The 18,886-nt window shown below is 47.1% G+C and overlaps 1 protein-coding gene across 12 annotated transcripts in view; it reads left to right on the forward strand.

The window, feature by feature from the left end:
• Positions 1-18,886, forward strand: part of SPTAN1 (spectrin alpha, non-erythrocytic 1) — a 61,835-nt gene that overhangs the window by 4,416 nt on the left and 38,533 nt on the right. For all 12 annotated transcript variants that reach the window (XM_043566078.1, XM_043566085.1, XM_043566075.1 and 9 more), the window contains exons 2-12: positions 7,528-7,767; positions 8,980-9,105; positions 12,850-12,990; positions 13,348-13,494; positions 14,920-15,053; positions 15,209-15,353; positions 15,431-15,585; positions 16,236-16,371; positions 17,184-17,285; positions 18,144-18,281; positions 18,711-18,821. In XM_043566078.1, the coding sequence (XP_043422013.1) occupies positions 7,531-7,767; positions 8,980-9,105; positions 12,850-12,990; positions 13,348-13,494; positions 14,920-15,053; positions 15,209-15,353; positions 15,431-15,585; positions 16,236-16,371; positions 17,184-17,285; positions 18,144-18,281; positions 18,711-18,821 (1,572 nt within the window). In that variant the 5' untranslated portion in view covers positions 7,528-7,530. The remainder of the gene's footprint in view (positions 1-7,527; positions 7,768-8,979; positions 9,106-12,849; positions 12,991-13,347; positions 13,495-14,919; positions 15,054-15,208; positions 15,354-15,430; positions 15,586-16,235; positions 16,372-17,183; positions 17,286-18,143; positions 18,282-18,710; positions 18,822-18,886) is intronic.

Consider the following 18,886-nt stretch of genomic DNA (forward strand, 5'->3'; position numbering starts at 1 on the left):
GGTGGCAGGCCCCAGTGCTTTGTCTTAGTGACTCCTCTCATCTTCACGATGGGTTTATTCTCTCGTGGGGGATCCACAGAGAGATCGGGCTGAATTCTTTCACTCTCCAAGCGCCTTGTGAGGGCGTCTCTAAACTACTCACTGCAGGTGCCGGGTTCTCAGAGCCAGAAGCCTTTGCCCTTTGGCCTGAGAACCTTGCTGTCTGCAGTCATTCTCCCCTCCTGCCTCTCACATTCCCCAGAGACAGATCGCCTCGCAGCTTCTGTAGCTGAGGTCAAGGCATTTAAAAATTCCCTAAATACCAAGAACTGCCTCAGACAGCTGTCTCTTGGCATTTGCAAGAAGACGGGGTTGTTAATTAGTGTCTCGGCTCTTTTGTAGAAATCCATTTTCAGTTGATGATACGTGTAAATTTGTGTCAGATGGGAGGCATCACTCTCAGGCGTGTTCTATCTTTGGATTAAACTAGAACTTTCTACCCAAGATTCATATCTTAACCCGCCGCCCCCCCCCCCCCACTTTTTCTTCCCAGAGATCTGGCAGTATTATAAGAATGCTGACAAGTTCTTTTTATTTATTACAATAGAGGACATAGTTGTAATTCCTGTTTTATCCCCTGAGATCAATTCACGTTTCTTGCTGAATGATGCAGCTAACATTCTGACTGCTGCATTGCAGCATTTATAAATAGTCCACACCTTCAGTCTTCTCAGAATATTTGCGAAAATACGACCTTTTTCTTCGGTTGTCTTCAATGGGAAGCTGTCCTTGAGCATACCGAGAATACATTTAGCACTTCATTTCCCCTCCGTTATTCTCTGTGGACAGAGACCTGATTGGCAAAATCAGAGTTGGTAGGCTGGTTTGAGATAAACAGTCCACTGCAGTCTTAGGGAGTTGGTTTTTTTTGTGGGTTTTTAGGCAGTTAGTGGAATAGATAGATAGGCTAGTGTGGTTAGAGATTGTTTTTTAATGGCACGTTTCCCAAAGTCTTCCTTTCTAGCTCTTGAAAGGCGTTAATCCCATTACGGCTGAGAACAGGCCTGGAACGTTCTCTGTGGAGTCTGCCTTATCAGTCAACTGCATATTTCAGGGCAGGGGTGGGGTTCCTGCAGTGCAGCCTCAGTCCTGGAGGGAATGTCATGTGCATCCGCAGGGTCCCAAGGAATTCCATTAACTCCCTCACATAGTTTTGGGTGAGAGGTTGTCGCATCTTTCCGTGGCAGTAGTTCTTGGTGATGTGAACATTTTCCCCGTGTTTAATATAATCAATGGAGATGACCCTTTTAGGAGCAAAGAAACTGGACCTTCTGTAGATAAACTAGAGACAGCTCCCTATCAGGCTAAGGGGTGGGGAAGCTCTTAATAACTCAGTATCTTAGGCTCCTGTAACCATGCAAATGAGAATCCTGACCTCCCACAGCAGTGGGAGAGCCTTGATGACTTTCAGATGCCCAGCTCCCCAGGGAGAGCCAGTGGTGGCTTGGCAGAGCTCCCACCTACTGACGTCAGCTGATCTGCAGGAAAGAAAAGTCCATTATTGCCTGACCAAAGCACTTGGTATAGAATTGACTTGTTCTACTTCACTGCGGTGACAAAGAGGGCCTTTTAGGTTGGTTAATTTCAGCAGGGCCTCACTGGACTGTCTCCCTGGATTGGTAGGGTCAAATCAGCGAGCTGGACCCAAGCAGGGCAACTTGCCTCGGCGGAACCCTGGCAGCATTGTGCTGGGGATTCTTTTCTTCATCACGAAGGGTTCCTCCCCAATGTGATTTCTTAGAAATTTCCATAGCAGCTAAAGGATTTTAGAGATGCAGTGAAGGCTGTGTGTGAAGAGGCAGGATACACACCATAGAGATTAATCTGAAGACTTAGATATCTTGCAGGAACTCGTGCAACGTGGTGGTTTTATACAAAACTACACCTTCTTTGGCAAGTTTCTTTGCAAAAAAATTCTGTGAGCAAGCAAATTAGACACAAATTCCTGCTGTTTATCCATCTTAAACTGTTTCCCAAAGGGTAAGAACAAAGGAAGTATATAAATTCTTAACACTAATTTAATTGTCTACTAAGTTAAGAAGACTCAGTCTCACATAAGCAAAATCAATTTTTTTTTAAAATAAGGAATTGAGGTTTTTATTTTTTAAGTGTTTATTTTTGAGAGAGAGAGAGAGAGCGAGAGCATGAGTGGGAGAGGGGCAGAGAGAGAGGAAGACAAGATCCCAGATGGGCTCTGCCCTGACATCAGGGAGCCTGATGCGGGGCTTGAACCCACCAACCATGAGATCATGACCTGAGCTGAAATCAGTCACTCAACCGACTGAGCCACCCAGGTGCCCCACGTTTTTATTTAAGTAATCTCTACAGCCAATGTGGTTCTCAAACTCATGACCCTGAGATCAGGAGCCCCATGTCCCTCCGACTGAGCCAGACACCCAATTTTTATTTTTTGCATAATTAATATATTCTCTTCCTTTCTTCCCTCCAAAGTGGTGATGGAAAAGATGAGAGATAGTGAAAGGAATTAATAACCAAACAGCCATCAGTAAAGTTTATGCTGGCTCCAATCATGTGCAGAATCTCTTGTTCTGTCATGCTAGTCTGGGAACCAGAGGACCCCAGCTCAGCTTAAATGGGCTCTGTGACTTGGTTATTAGATGACCTGTGTCTTCCGCCTATTTAATAATGAAGTGACCACAGTTTCTCTGTTTGCAAGTTCAGAATGTTATTGGCTCTAATGTGTGCCCAGTTTTGTGGTCAAAGTAAGAGGAATATAAGGTCTTTTTATTTTTTTATTTTTCTAAGTGTACTTGAGAGAGAGAGAGTGAGTGCAGGTGCACATGGTGGGGTGGGGGTGGGTGGGGAGAGAGAATCCCAAGCAGGCTGTGCTGACAGTGCAGGGCCTGACATGGGGCTCCATCTCGAGAACTGTGAGAGCATAACCTGAGCCGAGATCAAGAGTTGGTTGCTTAACCAACTGAACCACCCAATAAGGTCTTTTTTCTGTAGTTCCTTAGGAACGCTAAATTTCCTAAAGAACTTAGAAAAATGGCAGAGAGAAAACACTAAGTACGATGCAGAATGTTGAGGGTGCTCTTAAGAGGAGCATGGAGGCAGTGAGGACTTCTGATTTAGGACTTCAGAGAAGACAAGGTCGTTGCTTTAGACTTGGAGAGCTTTGTATGGTGTTAAATGCTGCAGCTGGGAGTAGGAGAGGACATTCCTGCCTAAGGAGACCTTCTGAGCTGGGACGTGGGCCCTGGCAGGGCCTGTCATTTGGGGTTGGTCGGGCAGTTGGATATGAGATCTGGCTGGAGCAGACAATGCAGGGGAGCGGGTGAAGTCACGTTTACATTCTAGTAAATGTAGCTGGTGATGGTAGTGATCCTGGTCAAGATCCCTGCCAGAAGTCCGCTTTCTCCCAAAGAGATTTTTTTTTTAATATTTTATTGATTTGGGGGGAGAACACAAGTGGGGGAGGGGTAGAGAGAGGGGAACAGAGGATCTGAAGTAGGCTCTGGGGTGACAGGCTGACAGCAGAGAGCCCGATGTGGGGCTCAAACTCACGAGCTGTGAGATCATGACCTGAGCTGAAGTTGGACATTTAACCAACTAGCCACCCACGCGCCCCTGAAGAGGCTAAGATTCTTTTTTTTTTTTTTTTTTTTTTAATTTTTTTTTTCAACGTTTATTTATTTTTGGGACAGAGAGAGACAGAGCATGAACAGGGGAGGGGCAGAGAGAGAGGGAGACACAGAATCGGAAACAGGCTCCAGGCTCTGAGCCATCAGCCCAGAGCCTGACGCGGGGCTCGAACTCACGGACCGCGAGATCGTGACCTGGCTGAAGTCGGACGCTTAACCGACTGCGCCACCCAGGCGCCCCGAGGCTAAGATTCTTAAGGCAGCAGTGTGAACCAGAACTGCCTTGTTGTAATGAAGTATTGTCACAGAAATTCCACTACGAGCAGACATTTAATTTTTTACTGTCACCCTCAGGTTTTTAAGGATCAAAAATATTTTTTTCAGACACAGCTATCTCTTGATGATAACAGAACTACCTCCTTTTTTAAAAAAAATATTTAGCGAGGGAGAGAATCCCAAGTGGGCTCCACATTGTCAGTGCAGAGCCTGATGCAGGGCTCGATCTCACGAACCGTGAAATCATCACCTGAGCTTAAATCAAGAGTTGGACACTCGACTGAGACACCCAGGCCCCTCCTCCTTTTTTTTTTTTTTAATGTTTATTTATTTATTTTGAGAGAAAGAGGGCTAGTGGGGCTAGGGGGACAGAGAGGGAGGGAACAGAACTGCTTTCTTGAGCTGTTTCACCAAGGGCTCACCCTGCCAGAGTGAAGAGACCAGCTCATTTCTCACAATGCCCTGCCACATGCTCAGTCCAAGATTAGAAACTCCCATTTGTTCAGTAGGTTGACACCTACTTGTGGGGCTTCATCCTTTGCAGTTCTTGTCACAAATCTTGCTTTTATCTGGGTGGGATTCCCATTTCACAGTATGGGACAGGTAACTTGGGTAGATCACAGAGCTCCACCCCACCCTTCACAGATGAATCCAGATCTGTGTAGCAGCTACAGCACTCAGCATCTACTTGGTCATTTGTCAGCAACCATTTCTTAATGGGCTGTGTGTGCCAGCAATCGGGGATACGGAGATTAGATTGTTGGTCTGCTTATACTGCGAGAAGTATATACAAGTGCTTTGTAAATCCGCAGAAAGTGTGATTAAATCTGAGAAGAGGGAAGGAGGGAGCATTGAGTACGGCTTGGTGAGGAGGCAAGATTGTACAGCTTGCTCATTTCGGCTGGGTGTTGAGATATAAATAGGAGTTATCTGGGCAGAGGAGACACAGAACATTCTACACAAAAGACGCCTGGAAAGATAGCTGGGAATCTTTGGAGAGGATCCTGTATTTGGAGGAGAAAGAATACTTCAGTATGCCCAGAGGGTAGGGGACATGGGTGAGAGACGTTTTGGGGGCCAGATTAGAGCATCCAGCTAAAGCAGTGGCTTTTTTCTTCCCTCAGAAGGGAGCCATAAAAGGTTTTAGAGCATGGGAGTGACTGGCAAAGAATAAACTTCTCTTTATAGTAAAATAAATAAATCAGACTTTGGGGGGAAACCATAATACAACAAAAACAACTGGTCACTACATGGAGACTAATTTGGAAGGGATGGTGACACGGCTAGACTCCCCTCCTGTTCTCCCTGTTAGGAAGATGGTGTCTTAATAGACAGGTAGTTCTCAGAGGTGATCAGGTGCAGACAGTGCTTTCTCGCCACCTCTTGAGGCTGCTTTAGTTCCTAAGGAGTTGGAAACTTTGACCTCACCTGCATCTCGCTGGTGCTGTGTACCTCCCATCTGGATGGTGGGGGCACTGTCACTGACTTCCATGCCTAACCCTCAGGCTGCTTATCCTTTCCTGTTAGCCAGGCCAGGTGAACAGGGAGGGCTCTGAATGTCTCCTGGGTAACCAACAACCGTTTTTATCCCATGTATAAATTATGAAACAGTAGCCAGAGAGGCTAAAAGGTTTATCTGGTCTGCTTTTTTTTTACCAAACTGAACTTTCTGGTAGAATGTAATTTTACATTTGGAAACATCCTGAGAATGCCTCATTTTGGTCATTGTAGGAAACTGAGGCATAGGAAAGTGACTTGTGCAAGGTCACGTGGTACGGACACATTTAGAAGCTCTGAGTCTGTACCTCTTTCCCTCTGTGGTCCGTCGGTTAGAGGCTTACTCCTGATGAGCATGGATAGCATATTCTGGGTTTTGCCCACAAATAGGCCAGATTTTCTTTTTGACATAAAGATTTGGTGACAGTGTCCAGAAATCTGGGGATTTGAAGTTGGAGCCGATGGAGAGCTATGGGGAGTGCTGCCTCCATCAGCCTGCGGTTGTGGTGAACTTGAAACTGATGCTGAACTTGCAGTGTCCTGTCCACAGTAGTAGGCGGGAGTAGAGCAGGGTGCACCTTTGACCACACCTTCGCGTTCTTGTGTTTTAGATTTCTCTGTTTTTTTAGTATTACATCAGATTCAGATCGAGATGTACGACTACCTGTTTAATAATTGCTACTAACCTTTTGACGTAGATAAAGCACCCATTGCTGTAAAATATACTGAACGCAAGCATTGTGACTTAAGCCTACATTTTTTTAAAACTGTAGTGTGGTTGGGGCGCCTGGGTGGCGCAGTCGGTTAAGCGTCCGACTTCAGCCAGGTCACGATCTCGCGGTCCGTGAGTTCGAGCCCCACGTCAGGCTCTGGGCTGATGGCTCAGAGCCTGGAGCCTGTTTCCGATTCTGTGTCTCCCTCTCTCTCTGCCCCTCCCCCGTTCATGCTCTGTCTCTCTCTGTCCCAAAAATAAACGTTGAAAAAAAAAAAAATTAAAAAAAAAAAAAAAAACTGTAGTGTGGTTAACATACCATTTACGTTAGTTTCTCACTACCCCTCTTATTTTTAAGATGCACTATGAGTTTCTTTTGTGCACGTTCACAGGAAACGCAACCTGTTCTCTGCTCAGGTGCTCTGGCAGCCTGAGGAAGACGTAGTAACTGAGAAATCAGGGACTCTGACTAGGTAAATTCTATTGGTTATTGATGTTAAGGACTCGGTTACTTTGTAACCCCCTTTTCTTCATTGAGTAACAGGCTGAGACTGGAGAGAAGGAAAAACTGATTTAAGTAAGAGTAAATTCTTTCTCATCTCCACAGGATAGAATGCAGAGACCAGATGAAAGGACTTTTGAATGGCTTTTTCAGTAATTCTTTCTTTTTTAACGTTCATTTATTTTGAGAGAAAGAGAGGGAGAGAATGAGCAGGGGAGGCGCAGAGAGAGAGAGAGAGAGAGAGAGAGAGAGAGAGAGAGAGAGAGAATCCCAAATAGGCTCTGTGCCATTAGAGCCCAACAAGGGGCTTGAATCCACAGTGAGGCCGGTGACGTGAGCTGAGAGTCGGACCACTCAGGTGTCCCAATAATTCCTTTTTTTTTTTTTTAAGGTTTATTTAATTATTTTGAGAGAGAGAGAGAGTCCCAAGGAAGCCCTGCACTGTCAGCGCAGAGCCCAGTACAGGGCTTGAACTCACGAACCGTGAGATCATGACCTGAGCTGAAATGAAGAGTCGGATGCTCAACCGACTGAGCCACCCAGGCACCCCTCAGTACATCCTTTGAGTACCAATTTGGCATTTCCTTTAAATTCTCAAAACCCTTGTAGAATTGCTGGTAAGCTCTAGTTCTCCCGGTTGTATTTTTTGCTGGGTTTCACTGTGGTGTTGGTTAGACATCCTCCGAGGGAGCCATGTAGGCAGGTGTCGCAGGCCAGTAGATGACCAGTTTTTACAAAGGAATAGAATCTGGGCTCACTGTTCTATGGTGAGGACGGATTACTTTTTTTCATCTGTCTGCCTGGGCTGTCTAAGAATTTTTGCCTTCCGAGAGGCTGATTCCATTAAATCCACTCTGGTCTCATAGTGCTTATTTCAGGGCATTCTGTCTTTTCAGAAAATGGACCCAAGTGGGGTCAAAGTGCTGGAAACGGCAGAGGACATCCAGGAGAGGCGGCAGCAGGTCCTCGACAGATACCACCGCTTCAAGGAGCTCTCAACCCTTAGGCGCCAGAAGCTTGAAGATTCTTACCGATTCCAGTTTTTCCAGAGAGATGCTGAGGAGCTGGAGAAATGGATTCAGGAGAAACTTCAGATTGCATCTGATGAGAATTATAAGGACCCAACCAACTTGCAGGTGCGTCTCATCTCCCTGAGATTCTTGCCAGAATTCAAGAGTTCATATGTTTTTGCCCCCAAATCACCCAAGGTCATTTAATTATGACCTTGAGAGGTTGGACAGAAAGAAGAATGTAGATCAGACATAAGTCAGGACTGACTCACTGTTCTGAAAAACCCTTGGTGTAGTAGGTATTATACTGTATACACTAAAGGCATTTGTGGAATCTGGTAGGTAGTTATCTTTTCTGGATGCTTCAAGCTGATGGTTCTCAAACCACTGCCTTGCAACCTTTGGTGATCCTTCACCATTTTTCAGGGAGGGTCTGGGTTGATCTCTTAGAATATGTGTTGTTAAGAAAGGCATACTAACAGTGTTGCTGGTGGAAATTTATAGTTAGGTATCTCTTTAAGCAACTCACTGGTAAGTCTTATCAAAAACAAGTCTTTAAAAATCATTGAATTGTTGCTTAATTTTGTGGCATAAGTCATGCCTCAGTGAAGTTGTTTTTTAAAAAAGGACAAAGCCTTATTGGTTTTGGTGAAAGACTTTTTTTTTTTTTTTTTTTTTAATCAAGTGGAGAGCACGGTTCTCTTACTTTACCAGACTAGTCTAAGAAGAGAAAGTGTCATGTCATGAGTGAATGCAGAAGGATTATTATTCAAGGGCAAATCGTATGTGCTGAGAAAGTTGTTGATGTGGCTCTATGTTTCTGTATTTAATTTTTTTTAATGTTTATTTTTGAGAGAGACAGAGACAGAGCATGAGTGGGGGGAGGGGCAGAGAGAGAGGGAGACACAGAATCCAAAGCAGGCTGCAGGCTCCCAGCTGTCAGCACAGAACCTGATGCAGGCCTCGAACCCACAAACTGTGAGATCATGACCTGAGCCGAAGTTGGACGCTCAGTTGGGTACGGAGCCACACAGGCACCCCTGGCTCTGTATTTCTAGAGGGGATTGGATGTTCACACAAGGACTAATTTCCTGGTAGACCGTAGAAGTAGGCAGTGCAAAGTTGGTGGTCCTTGGTGGCCAAGCTTCCAGAAAGCCAGTATAGATGAGGTGAGAGTATTTGAGTAATCGAGCAGGTGAGGGGATGAGGGGAATGATGAGTGTCCATAATTAGAGGAAGTTGGATTCAGGAGGGGAGGAATAAGGGGGCCTGGGTGGGGGGCAGAATGGTGAATGCTGTGTGGTTGCAGCTGTGGCTCACTTCATGGTCCACCAACAGGGCAAGCTTCAGAAGCATCAGGCCTTCGAAGCTGAAGTGCAGGCCAACTCGGGAGCCATTGTTAAACTGGATGAGACTGGAAACCTGATGATCTCAGAAGGGCATTTTGCGTCTGAAACCATAAGGGTGAGTAGGAGTAGTGCCTGGTACGGGTGGCCATCTGGTACTGGTAAGGGTGGCTGTCTGGTTGGCGGAAGAGTGTGGATTAAATGCCAGTTAGGGTTTCTAAAAAAGACTTTTCTAGCTTTTTAAAAGAATTTGTGAAGTCTCTGAAAGGAGTTACCCAAATCTTGCCTTTGTAATACGATGATTCAGTGTGAATACAAACAAGTATGTGTATGCTCAGTGGGGAAATAATTCTTTTTGTAGAACAAATTAGAATGCGATTATACTTTAAAGAAGATTACAAAAATTAAACTTAAATTTACAGATGATAATTAGATGGGAAGTTGGTGAATTTGGAGATCAAGACAGAAAGATCAGTAGGATTACTCACAGATGCTATAAAGTTCTCCATTGGCAAAACTCGATGTCTGGATCTTGGTTTGCTGAGATCTAGTGAGCAAGTTTTGAGTTTATGGTCCAGCTGTAAGCAGAGACTTGTGGCACCTGCTGGTGACCATGGTGATAGAGCCAACTTTGAAGCAGGTGTCCTCACGTTCTTTGATTTGACTTGTTTGGTACCAGTTCGCTGGAGCTGGGGCAACAATTGATCCTTCCCTGCTCTGCCATTTCCAATACCAGGGTATTAAAGGGAAAGCAAACCTCTTGAGGGTGAAGTACGCACGCTTAGTTCCTCATAACCAGATGTTCTTAACTGTTTCTGACTTAACGTCATACCTGTCTGTGTGTGGTGTTCTTTGTTATCCAAAGTCATGTTCCATGGAGGGACTGGCCTTTTCAGTCCTTACCAGTCGAGGCCGTCTTGAAGATTTAGATGAAAGCTACATCCAAAAGCCCGGCTAGAAGGGTCACGTCCTCTGCTGCTTGTTTCCTGACCCCCTGTAGAGCCTCCGTTCCCCTGGGGTCTGGCCTAGTGGTTTTGTAACAGTAAATACTTAGTGTCTCTTTTGCACTGATATACTCTGCAGTCTCATATTGAAGACTTGCAGTTAGCTTATTATTAATAGTTAATCACTACTAGTAATGATTGTAAATAGGAAATAAGAGTAAATTCTAAATGCCATATGACCGGCTGTTTAATTATATTCGACTCATTTGGGTAATGTCGTCTGTGTTTCTGCCGTTAAGTACAAATGTCTTCCTGCTCATTTTCCCGCTGTTTTGTATACAGTCTTATGGTAAACGAAAGTGGCATGCCTTATTATTTCCTGGATAAAAGTTGTTTTCTCAGAGTGCATGGCATTGCTCTGCAGCAGTATAACCAGGCTACAGATAGGGAACAGGAGAAATAGATCAAGTGTTTGACTTTATAGTAGCTAATCTGAAGAGGGAGGGACCCAAAGCTCACTTCATTCTGCTCTGTTAGTAAATACCCTCCTCCCTGTTTGGAGATCTTATTAAAGCAACATTTAAAAGTACTACTGGCTACTGTTTGTTGAGTAGCCATTTATGTGCAAACACTTTGCCATGGGACTTGACATATGTAATCTCTGATCTTGACTAGAAGCTCCCTGGGTAGCCCTTATCCCCGCAATATGGAAGGGAAGAAACTGAAGCTCAGAGAAGTTTGAGTAACTTCTCCAAATCCCACAGCTAGTAGGCGACAGAATTGAAATTCCAATCTACGCCTTTCTTTGCTGACAACTATTTGCTTTATTTTTCGAAGCTATATTTCATTCCTGTTCGCTTTCCTTAATTTCTCTGCCAGCTGCCTCTGCCTCCTGCTGTTTTCTCATGCCCCTATTGAGAAAGCCACCCGAGTCAGAACCAGGATTTCCTCTCCACCCTGTCAGCTTTCAGTGTTTCCCAAGTGCCCCTTCCTGCCTGCTCCCTCCTGTTCCCAAACTGCGGTGCGCTTGAGAATCTGGGCTCTCTAGCCTGCAGTGTTTACGAGGTCAGGTGCACCAGGAACAGGAGGGCTGTTCCAGCCCTGGAGCGGGGCCTGTCCTAGTTCTTTACCCTGAGAGCGTGAACATGAAACATGTGGGAGACTGACCATTGACTTAGGGGGTGAGGTTTTTTTGGTGAGCCTTCGGTGGTCTTGTTTTTAATTTGAGCAAAGGGCTTTCATTTAATCTTTGCTGTCTTGTTCCCAGTTCCCATGGTGATCCTGGCTTGGTGCTTCATCTGGCCCCATAACTCAGTAACCTCATCTGGCAGGCAGGCTAACGTGGGGGCGGGGGTGGATTGTGAGGATTGCTTCTATGTCCTGGATAACCTGTCTGTCGCCGGTTTAGACTTTCACACCGTACCGGACGGCGTGGCGCCCCATAGTCACCGCCACCCACATTGGGTCCCACATCCGAGTAGGTGGAGTGTTGAGTTGCTGCTGCTTGCCTGTTCCTTCCCCTCTGCCTTGGAATGCCTTTCACTTCCTTCTCCTTGGCGGGGCTTCTTTGTAACCATCGGTGGTGGAAGTGAATTGTGTGTTTATTTCCTCTGCTGTTTTCTCCTTTCACATGAAACCCACACCTTGTTTCTAAGAGAATCCACCCATGTTGGCTGCCCCTTGGCCTTCAAGTTTTTAGCTGCCTGGGAGGGGCATCTCAACAATGGGTGGATCCCAGACTTCTCTCCTGTGAGTGTCCACCCCCCTTGTGGTTTGTTTTCCTTGTGTCTGCCAGTGTTAACACGGAAATTCCCAGTATCTTGGGGGAGGCTTAGTCAATACATTAAGATTGGATTAGATACCAGAAAGCGTCCCCTCAGCTTGAACGCATGATCAATTCCCCCCCAGTTCTTGACACGTCCTTACTAGGACTTGCAGTGAGAACCCAAAGATGCTGGGAAGTGAATATGTTTGGACCTGTGGCTACCACTTGGATGAGGTTTGAAATGAACCTTACCTGAGATGTACCACAAACAGTCTTTTCACAGAAGTGCCAAAACCTTTTCTGCCAAGAATCCTTTTCATTGCTGATTATGTTTCAGGACCTCTTTTTTTGTGTGTGTGTTTTACGTTTATTTATTTTGAGAGAGATAGCAAGCGCATGTGTGTGCATGAGCGGGGGCAGGGCAGAGAAAGAACCCCAAGCAGGCTCTGCTCTGTCAGCACAGAGCCCGACACGGGGCTCAAATCCACGAACCATGAGATCATGACCTGAGCCAAGATCAAGACTCCGACGCTTAACCGACTGAACCACCCAGGCACCCCCTCCCCATCTTTTCTAATTTATATGAAAAGGTGTTCCTATTTATTTGTGCCTCATCATTGTTTCTTTGCATTCATGATGCCCATAAGACCTCTCGTTTTATTTTTTCCCTCTACCTCTGCAAATTCATAGTAACTCTTCAGTGATTTCTGCTATTTCTGTGTTAATTCCTCATCTCTCCTCCCCCACTAGTTTTCCGACCCAGGAATCTCACTTAATGATTTGATTACTAATAACAGTTATAAATAACATAATTATCATTTATGCATTTCTGTATTGTTTACATATATTATTTATATAATAGTTGATGATGATTAATAATTCCCCTGAAGTAAACTAGAATAAATCCACCTGTGAAAGGTCAGCTATTTTGTTAAGACCTACCGAACCACTGTGAAGTGGATGCTGTTTCCCGTTCTCAAACTTAGATTTCCTCTTCCTTCGGAGATGATCTTTGGGGTGGGGGGGGATTATCTTTTAAAAGATGTATTCCAACGTCTGACTTGTGAGGTTTCTGACGTGCGGGAAGTCTGTGGAGGAGCCAGATCCCATAGGGATGGTTGTGATCTCCGGGGCTGATTTTTCTCACCCACAGACCCGTTTGATGGAGCTGCACCGCCAGTGGGAACTTCTCTTGGAGAAGATGCGGGAGAAGGGGGTGAAACTGCTGCAGGCGCAGAAGCTGGTGCAGTATTTGCGGGAGTGCGAGGACGTGATGGACTGGATCAATGACAAGGTACGTTTCCAGGAGGAAGGTTTGCTGAGTCAGCCTTAGCAAGAGCACGGGAGGAGTGTCTGTGTGCCCAGCTGAGGGCCGGAGTGAGCAGCGGAAGACGCTTGGTGGTGGGGTTGCCGCAGCCCCGGCTGCTCTCCGCAGCGCGCGCCCTTCTGTAACTCTGAACCCGGAGGCTCAGCCTGACGTGCCCTGAGCTCAACCTTTTAACTGGGAGAGGAGCTCAGATCACAAAGGACACGGAAAACTGCATCCACGAAAGCTAACGCGGCCCAGCCCGGTGGGCCTCGCTCGTGATAAGTGGGAGCCATGGTTACCGAGTGTCAGTTGGTGACTCTGGCTCCGTTGGTTCCCGGGCAGGAAGCAATCGTGACTTCTGAGGAGCTGGGCCAGGACCTGGAGCACGTGGAGGTTTTACAGAAGAAATTTGAAGAGTTTCAAACAGATATGGCTGCCCATGAAGAAAGAGTTAATGAAGTGAACCAGTTTGCTGCCAAACTCATTCAGGTAGGTGGCAGAGCACCACGTGCTTCTTCCCCCATCATGATACTAATTGTCCGGTGTTCCCAGAAGAAAATTTCGGTGATCAGTTCCCTGAGTCCTGTGTGAGCACGGTTTGGAAAGCATGTCTCAGAGTTTTGTTTAGATAAGGCAGCGATTCTGCTTACTCCTGAGTTAGAAGCTGCTTTCTAACTTGTGGCCATGGGCAGGAAGGGCTGAGTTCGTTTGATCTGTGTCCTCCACCCACTTTCGGGTAGGGCTCAGCGACGCTTTTACGGGGCTGCTGAAGCTGGGCGTCCAGGGCTGTCAGGCGAGGGTGTGGCGGTGAGTGCTTCTCAGAGTTGGCAGGCGTCCACTGACGCCTGACTGCTCTCTTCCTTTTGATTTTGATGTGAAGTCCCAGGGCTCTCTTGGGAGCCTGGGGAACCTTGTAATGAATAGGCTCTCCACTGGTGGCTCTGAGCCATCGAGAGGGGACAGTGCAGCCTTTCCCCGTTGCCTACGTGTGCATTCCCGTGAGCTGCTTCTTTATCCCCGGCTTCTGCTACAGGTGCCAGAGTGCACACATAGTATTTATGACTTTATGTATATATATCCTTCTGTCTTACGTTGCTGCGTTATGACCAATAGAAGCGGAAATCTCTCCTTAGCAATCTCTCCAGGGGCTTCAAGTAGTAGGAACTGGATTTTCTGCTTTCAGGGAGATTTGATTTGCAGGGTATAAATCTTAAATTTATGGATCTGCTTCAGGGCTGGTACTTGTTGCCTTTCTGGCCAGTGACAAAAGAAGAGCCAGCACTCCTCAGAAACACCTCATCCTTCCACAGCGAGAGATGTACTCTGCCCTACCCCCTGCCCCAGAATCTTGGGGCCTCCCAGGGTCGTGCTGACAAGAGCAGTCAGGCCAAGCCCAAGATCTCACAGATGGATCCCAGAACCCCGAAATGCTTCATTTATTACTTCACATTTTTGTCAAGACAAAAACCAAAATGTAGTTCGTGGGGAAGGGTACTTTTAAAGAAATAGCTCCAGTCTGAAGTCAGGAACACACCCTGAAGACCGTGTGTATGGACAGGAATGCTCGGTAGGCTCCCGAGTGTCCGAAGTGACAGATTTTCCAGCACCAGGTGCATTGGATGTAGGTGCATCGATGAAGCTACCATAAAGTTGCAGTTAAGGTATGTGTTAACATGAAGGTTTTTGGTGCTGATGCCCGCAACCGCTTTATGGACTGTCCACACTACTCGGAGGGACAGAGAATGGCTCTCCCCTTTTTATACAAGAAGAAACGGAAGCTCATTTTGAACAAATTTCACTCCATTTCACACACAAAGCCAGTGTTTCTTCAGAAAGATGAAGGTTTGCTGAAGCAGACACTTGTCAGGAGCCCGGGGCTCAGGACCAGGCCGGTCTGTGTTCTCCCTCGTGTAGGAGCAGCACCCTGAGGAGGAGACCATCAAGACCAAGCAGGATGAAGTAAACGCGGCCTGGCAGCGGCTGAAGGGACTGGCCCTTCAGCGACAGGGGAAGCTCTTTGGGGCGGCTGAGGTCCAGCGCTTTAACAGGTACCGAGCCATAGAGGGCTGCTGGGCATGGGTGTATACCTGGGGGGCCTGGTGGATATGTGGCATGTGCCACATAGATGCTGGAGCTGCCTGGGCGGCACTCCCAGCCCTAGACAGTCGCCGTAAGCGGCTGCGCCGGTGCCTCCATTCCATAGGGATGTGGACGAGACCATCAGCTGGATTAAGGAGAAGGAGCAGTTAATGGCCTCTGACGATTTTGGCCGAGACCTGGCAAGCGTTCAGGCTCTGCTGCGGAAGCACGAGGGTTTGGAGAGAGACCTTGCTGCTTTGGAGGACAAGGTAGGTTTTGAAAGTAGCCGGTCCCACAGAGAAGTTAGCAAGGGGCACGAGCGCTGTCTGATGGAGGGTGTTTCCAGGTCAAAGCCCTGTGTTCCGAGGCCGACCGCCTGCAGCAGTCCCACCCTCTGAGCGCCGCGCAGATTCAAGTGAAGCGAGAGGAGCTCATTGCCAACTGGGAGCAGATCCGGACCCTGGCAGCCGAGAGACACGCCCGCCTCAATGACTCCTACAGGTAGGAAAAACTCCCTGCGGCTCAGCGACCCACGCCTTTGGACCCCTCTTAGAGAAGAGGGCAGGCGGGGTTAGGGGTCACTTCTACCCACTGAGAGAGGGCTGCTGTACACCTGCCAGTTCCTGTGCAAAGAAAGTGCCAGTGACTTTCCTACCTGTGTTACATTTGGAGACTGGCAACTCTGTAGTGTGCGTGCGCATGCACGCACATGTAGTGTTTATGACTTTATGAATATCCTTCCGGCTTCTATCGCTGTGTTATGACCAATAGAAGTGGGAATCTCTCCTTAGTGATTGGAGCACCAGGGAAATATACCACTAAAATTGAGTAAATCAAGCATTGGGGAGTGAAAGAATGCTAATTACTAACCAGAGCTCAAACTTGGGAATGCCAAGGAGGTTGGAAATAAGGGACCAGATTGGGGAATTACAATGATGGACAGAACCCAAATTTCAAAGGATTGCTTTCAGCCTTCTCCCACTTTCCTTTATAGTCTAGATGGAAGAATCTTCTGTATCCCAGGATTAGGGTTTTCATGGTTTGTTAGGCCTCTGAGGACGTAGACTTCAAAGCTTTAGGAAGGCATTTTCCATCCTGGGCTCTCCACTGGGAACGTGGCACATCTAATGGCTCTTCTTGGATTTCCCTAGGCTTCAACGCTTCCTTGCTGACTTCCGCGACCTCACCAGCTGGGTGACTGAAATGAAAGCCCTCATCAATGCAGATGAGCTCGCCAATGATGTGGCCGGGGCTGAAGCCCTGCTTGACAGGCATCAGGAGCACAAGGTAGCATCTCCGACACCTTTCAGAAGGAAAGACATTTTAGCTTGTAATGCATCGGTTGATCACTCTCATTTGCAGTCAGAGTGGCTGAAACTTTGTTCACAGCTGGCTCCCTCCATAGGATTATTGTTGATTTTGCCTTTGGAGCCTGGCTCTGCCGGCTTCTCATACATGGTGAAGAGGGTTAAATGTTGGGAAATTAACTGTGGTCTGTGAAAATGAAGGGCTGTGCCCTGGCAAGATAGAGTGCTGTAGTCTGCACAATAGTCATAACCGTCTTAAACACTGTCTTCATTTAAATGCTGAATTTCATATTTGGTGTAAGTTTCTTACTCTGGTTTTTTTCCCCAAAGTATATTCCACAGAAAACTAGTTTTATGAGATTTTGATAGGCTTTACCTTAAAAAGAAAGGTTTCTGGAGCGCCTGAGAGGCTCAGTCGGTTAAGTGTCTGACTCTTGGTTTCGGCTCAGGTCATGATCTTGAGGTTTGTGAGACTGAGGGTTTTGAGAAATCCGCCCATCCGTGAGGGCAGAGAGACAGTGGAACAGAAGACAGGGCTCGGACCCTTAATCGTGTGGGAACATGGCAGGCTTGGACAGAGGTGGCCTGAAAAGCCAGTGGCAAAGAGGCTTCTCAGTAAATGGTGCCCTCGTGGTTGGTAACCCCGACCGGTGTCAGGGAACCTGGCCTCATCATTGACCCTGCTCCTTGTTGGAGATGGGATGTTCTGATTTGTAACGATTGTTTAAAATTCGACCACTCTGTTTTCTTTTATCAGTTGCCAGGCATAAATTATGCCTTTTTTCCCTTTAGGGTGAAATCGATGCTCATGAGGACAGCTTTAAATCCGCAGATGAGTCTGGACAGGCCCTGCTCGCTGCTGGGCATTATGCCTCGGATGAAGTGCGGGAGAAGGTAAGAGAGGAGAGGTTCTTTGAGAGTCTCTGAAAGCTGGTATCCACCCATGAGCATCCAGGCTGCATTCACCATGGTGTGCGAGAAAGCCGACGTAGAACTTATGCCAGGAAGTTCAAGGGCAGTTTCTTAAGAGACCGAAGAAGGAGACCTATTTGTAGTATCGTGATTGATTAGAGAAGGAAAGTTCCATTTATTTGGGATGCTTATGGTACATTTTCTACCTGAAGGGGACCTGGCAGGGAGTTGAGCCAATAAGAAAGAGATGAATTTCAAATTATACATATAAGCGTATATAATTTCAAAGTTTCACAACATCTGAGTGTAAAGATACCTGAGGAACATTAAGATGATGATGCTGTTTTAATACTGCACAGACTAAAAAGAGTCTTTGAAATCAAAGACACTTTATTGTCAACTTTGGAGCTTAAAAATTAGCTCTAGGGCATTCCTGAATTTACTAGTTTTATGGGAAGACGCACTGAGTTGGCATTTCTCAGCTGAGAGTCCTTCCTCCATTTTTACTGCCTGCCTTTGGATAGATGCCCTTTCTCCTCTACCTAACATTTACCTACCATTTTGATCTTAAGTCATCTGTGATAACGTGGCAGTAAATTAATTCTAGATCAACTCGCTTGCCTCCTACGTAGCCTAAACTGCTCAGGATTTGTGTGGTTTCCCGTGAGCCGGCTGCCACAGTGAATGCAATTCGTCCCCTTTTGCAAACCAGACGAGAGGCCGGAAGATTAGCACGAGGCTTAGAAATTCCAGGGCAGCCTTTCTGTTGGCCTGGTGGGGGAGGGGGCCACGGCAGGACCTACCCTCCCTCACGGCTTCTGTGTCCCCTCCTCCCTGCAGCTGGGCGTCCTGGCGGAGGAGCGGGCTGCCCTGCTGGAGCTGTGGGAGCTGCGCCGGCAGCAGTACGAGCAGTGCATGGACCTGCAGCTCTTCTACCGCGACACGGAGCAGGTGGACAACTGGATGAGCAAGCAGGAGGTACCGCGTCGTCTCCGTCCGCCGCGCTGCCTGGGGGGGGCTGACTTGTGCCCATGTTGCCGTTGTGAGTCGGCTGACGAGGCCGTGACGAAGAGCGCCCAGCGGCTGTGCCGGCCTTGCTCCCGCTGCTGGGGTTGGCTGACCCTCGGGACCGGCCCCAGGTTTGGTCAGGAATTGTCTTTTGCCGAAGAGGACTTTTTTTTTGGGGGGGGGGGGGGGTCTGGGACTTAGCACTCACACTATTGGTGAATTTATGTTAAGTGAATCTAAAAGGATGTCAGGCTTTCTGGAAGAGAGCTGAGAAGTTTTATGGCTATAGCATCTCCTTCCTTCCTTTTCGTATTTTGGCCAGCATATCCTTTGCTTTCCAGCCTTAGTTGATGAAAGGGCTAGGGTGTCACCCTGAGTGCTTTTGTTCTCTTTCACAAGGCCTTCCTGTTGAACGAAGACCTGGGAGACTCCTTGGATAGTGTGGAAGCGCTCCTCAAGAAGCACGAGGACTTCGAGAAGTCCCTCAGCGCCCAGGAGGAAAAGATTACAGTAAGACTCTCTCTTCTCGTTCCTTCTGGTGGTCCTCAGAGTCAGCCCGGCATCCGTTCTCCTCA

The sequence above is a fragment of the Prionailurus bengalensis genome, chromosome D4, assembly GCF_016509475.1.
Source record: "Prionailurus bengalensis isolate Pbe53 chromosome D4, Fcat_Pben_1.1_paternal_pri, whole genome shotgun sequence".
Taxonomy (NCBI): Eukaryota; Metazoa; Chordata; class Mammalia; order Carnivora; family Felidae; genus Prionailurus; species Prionailurus bengalensis.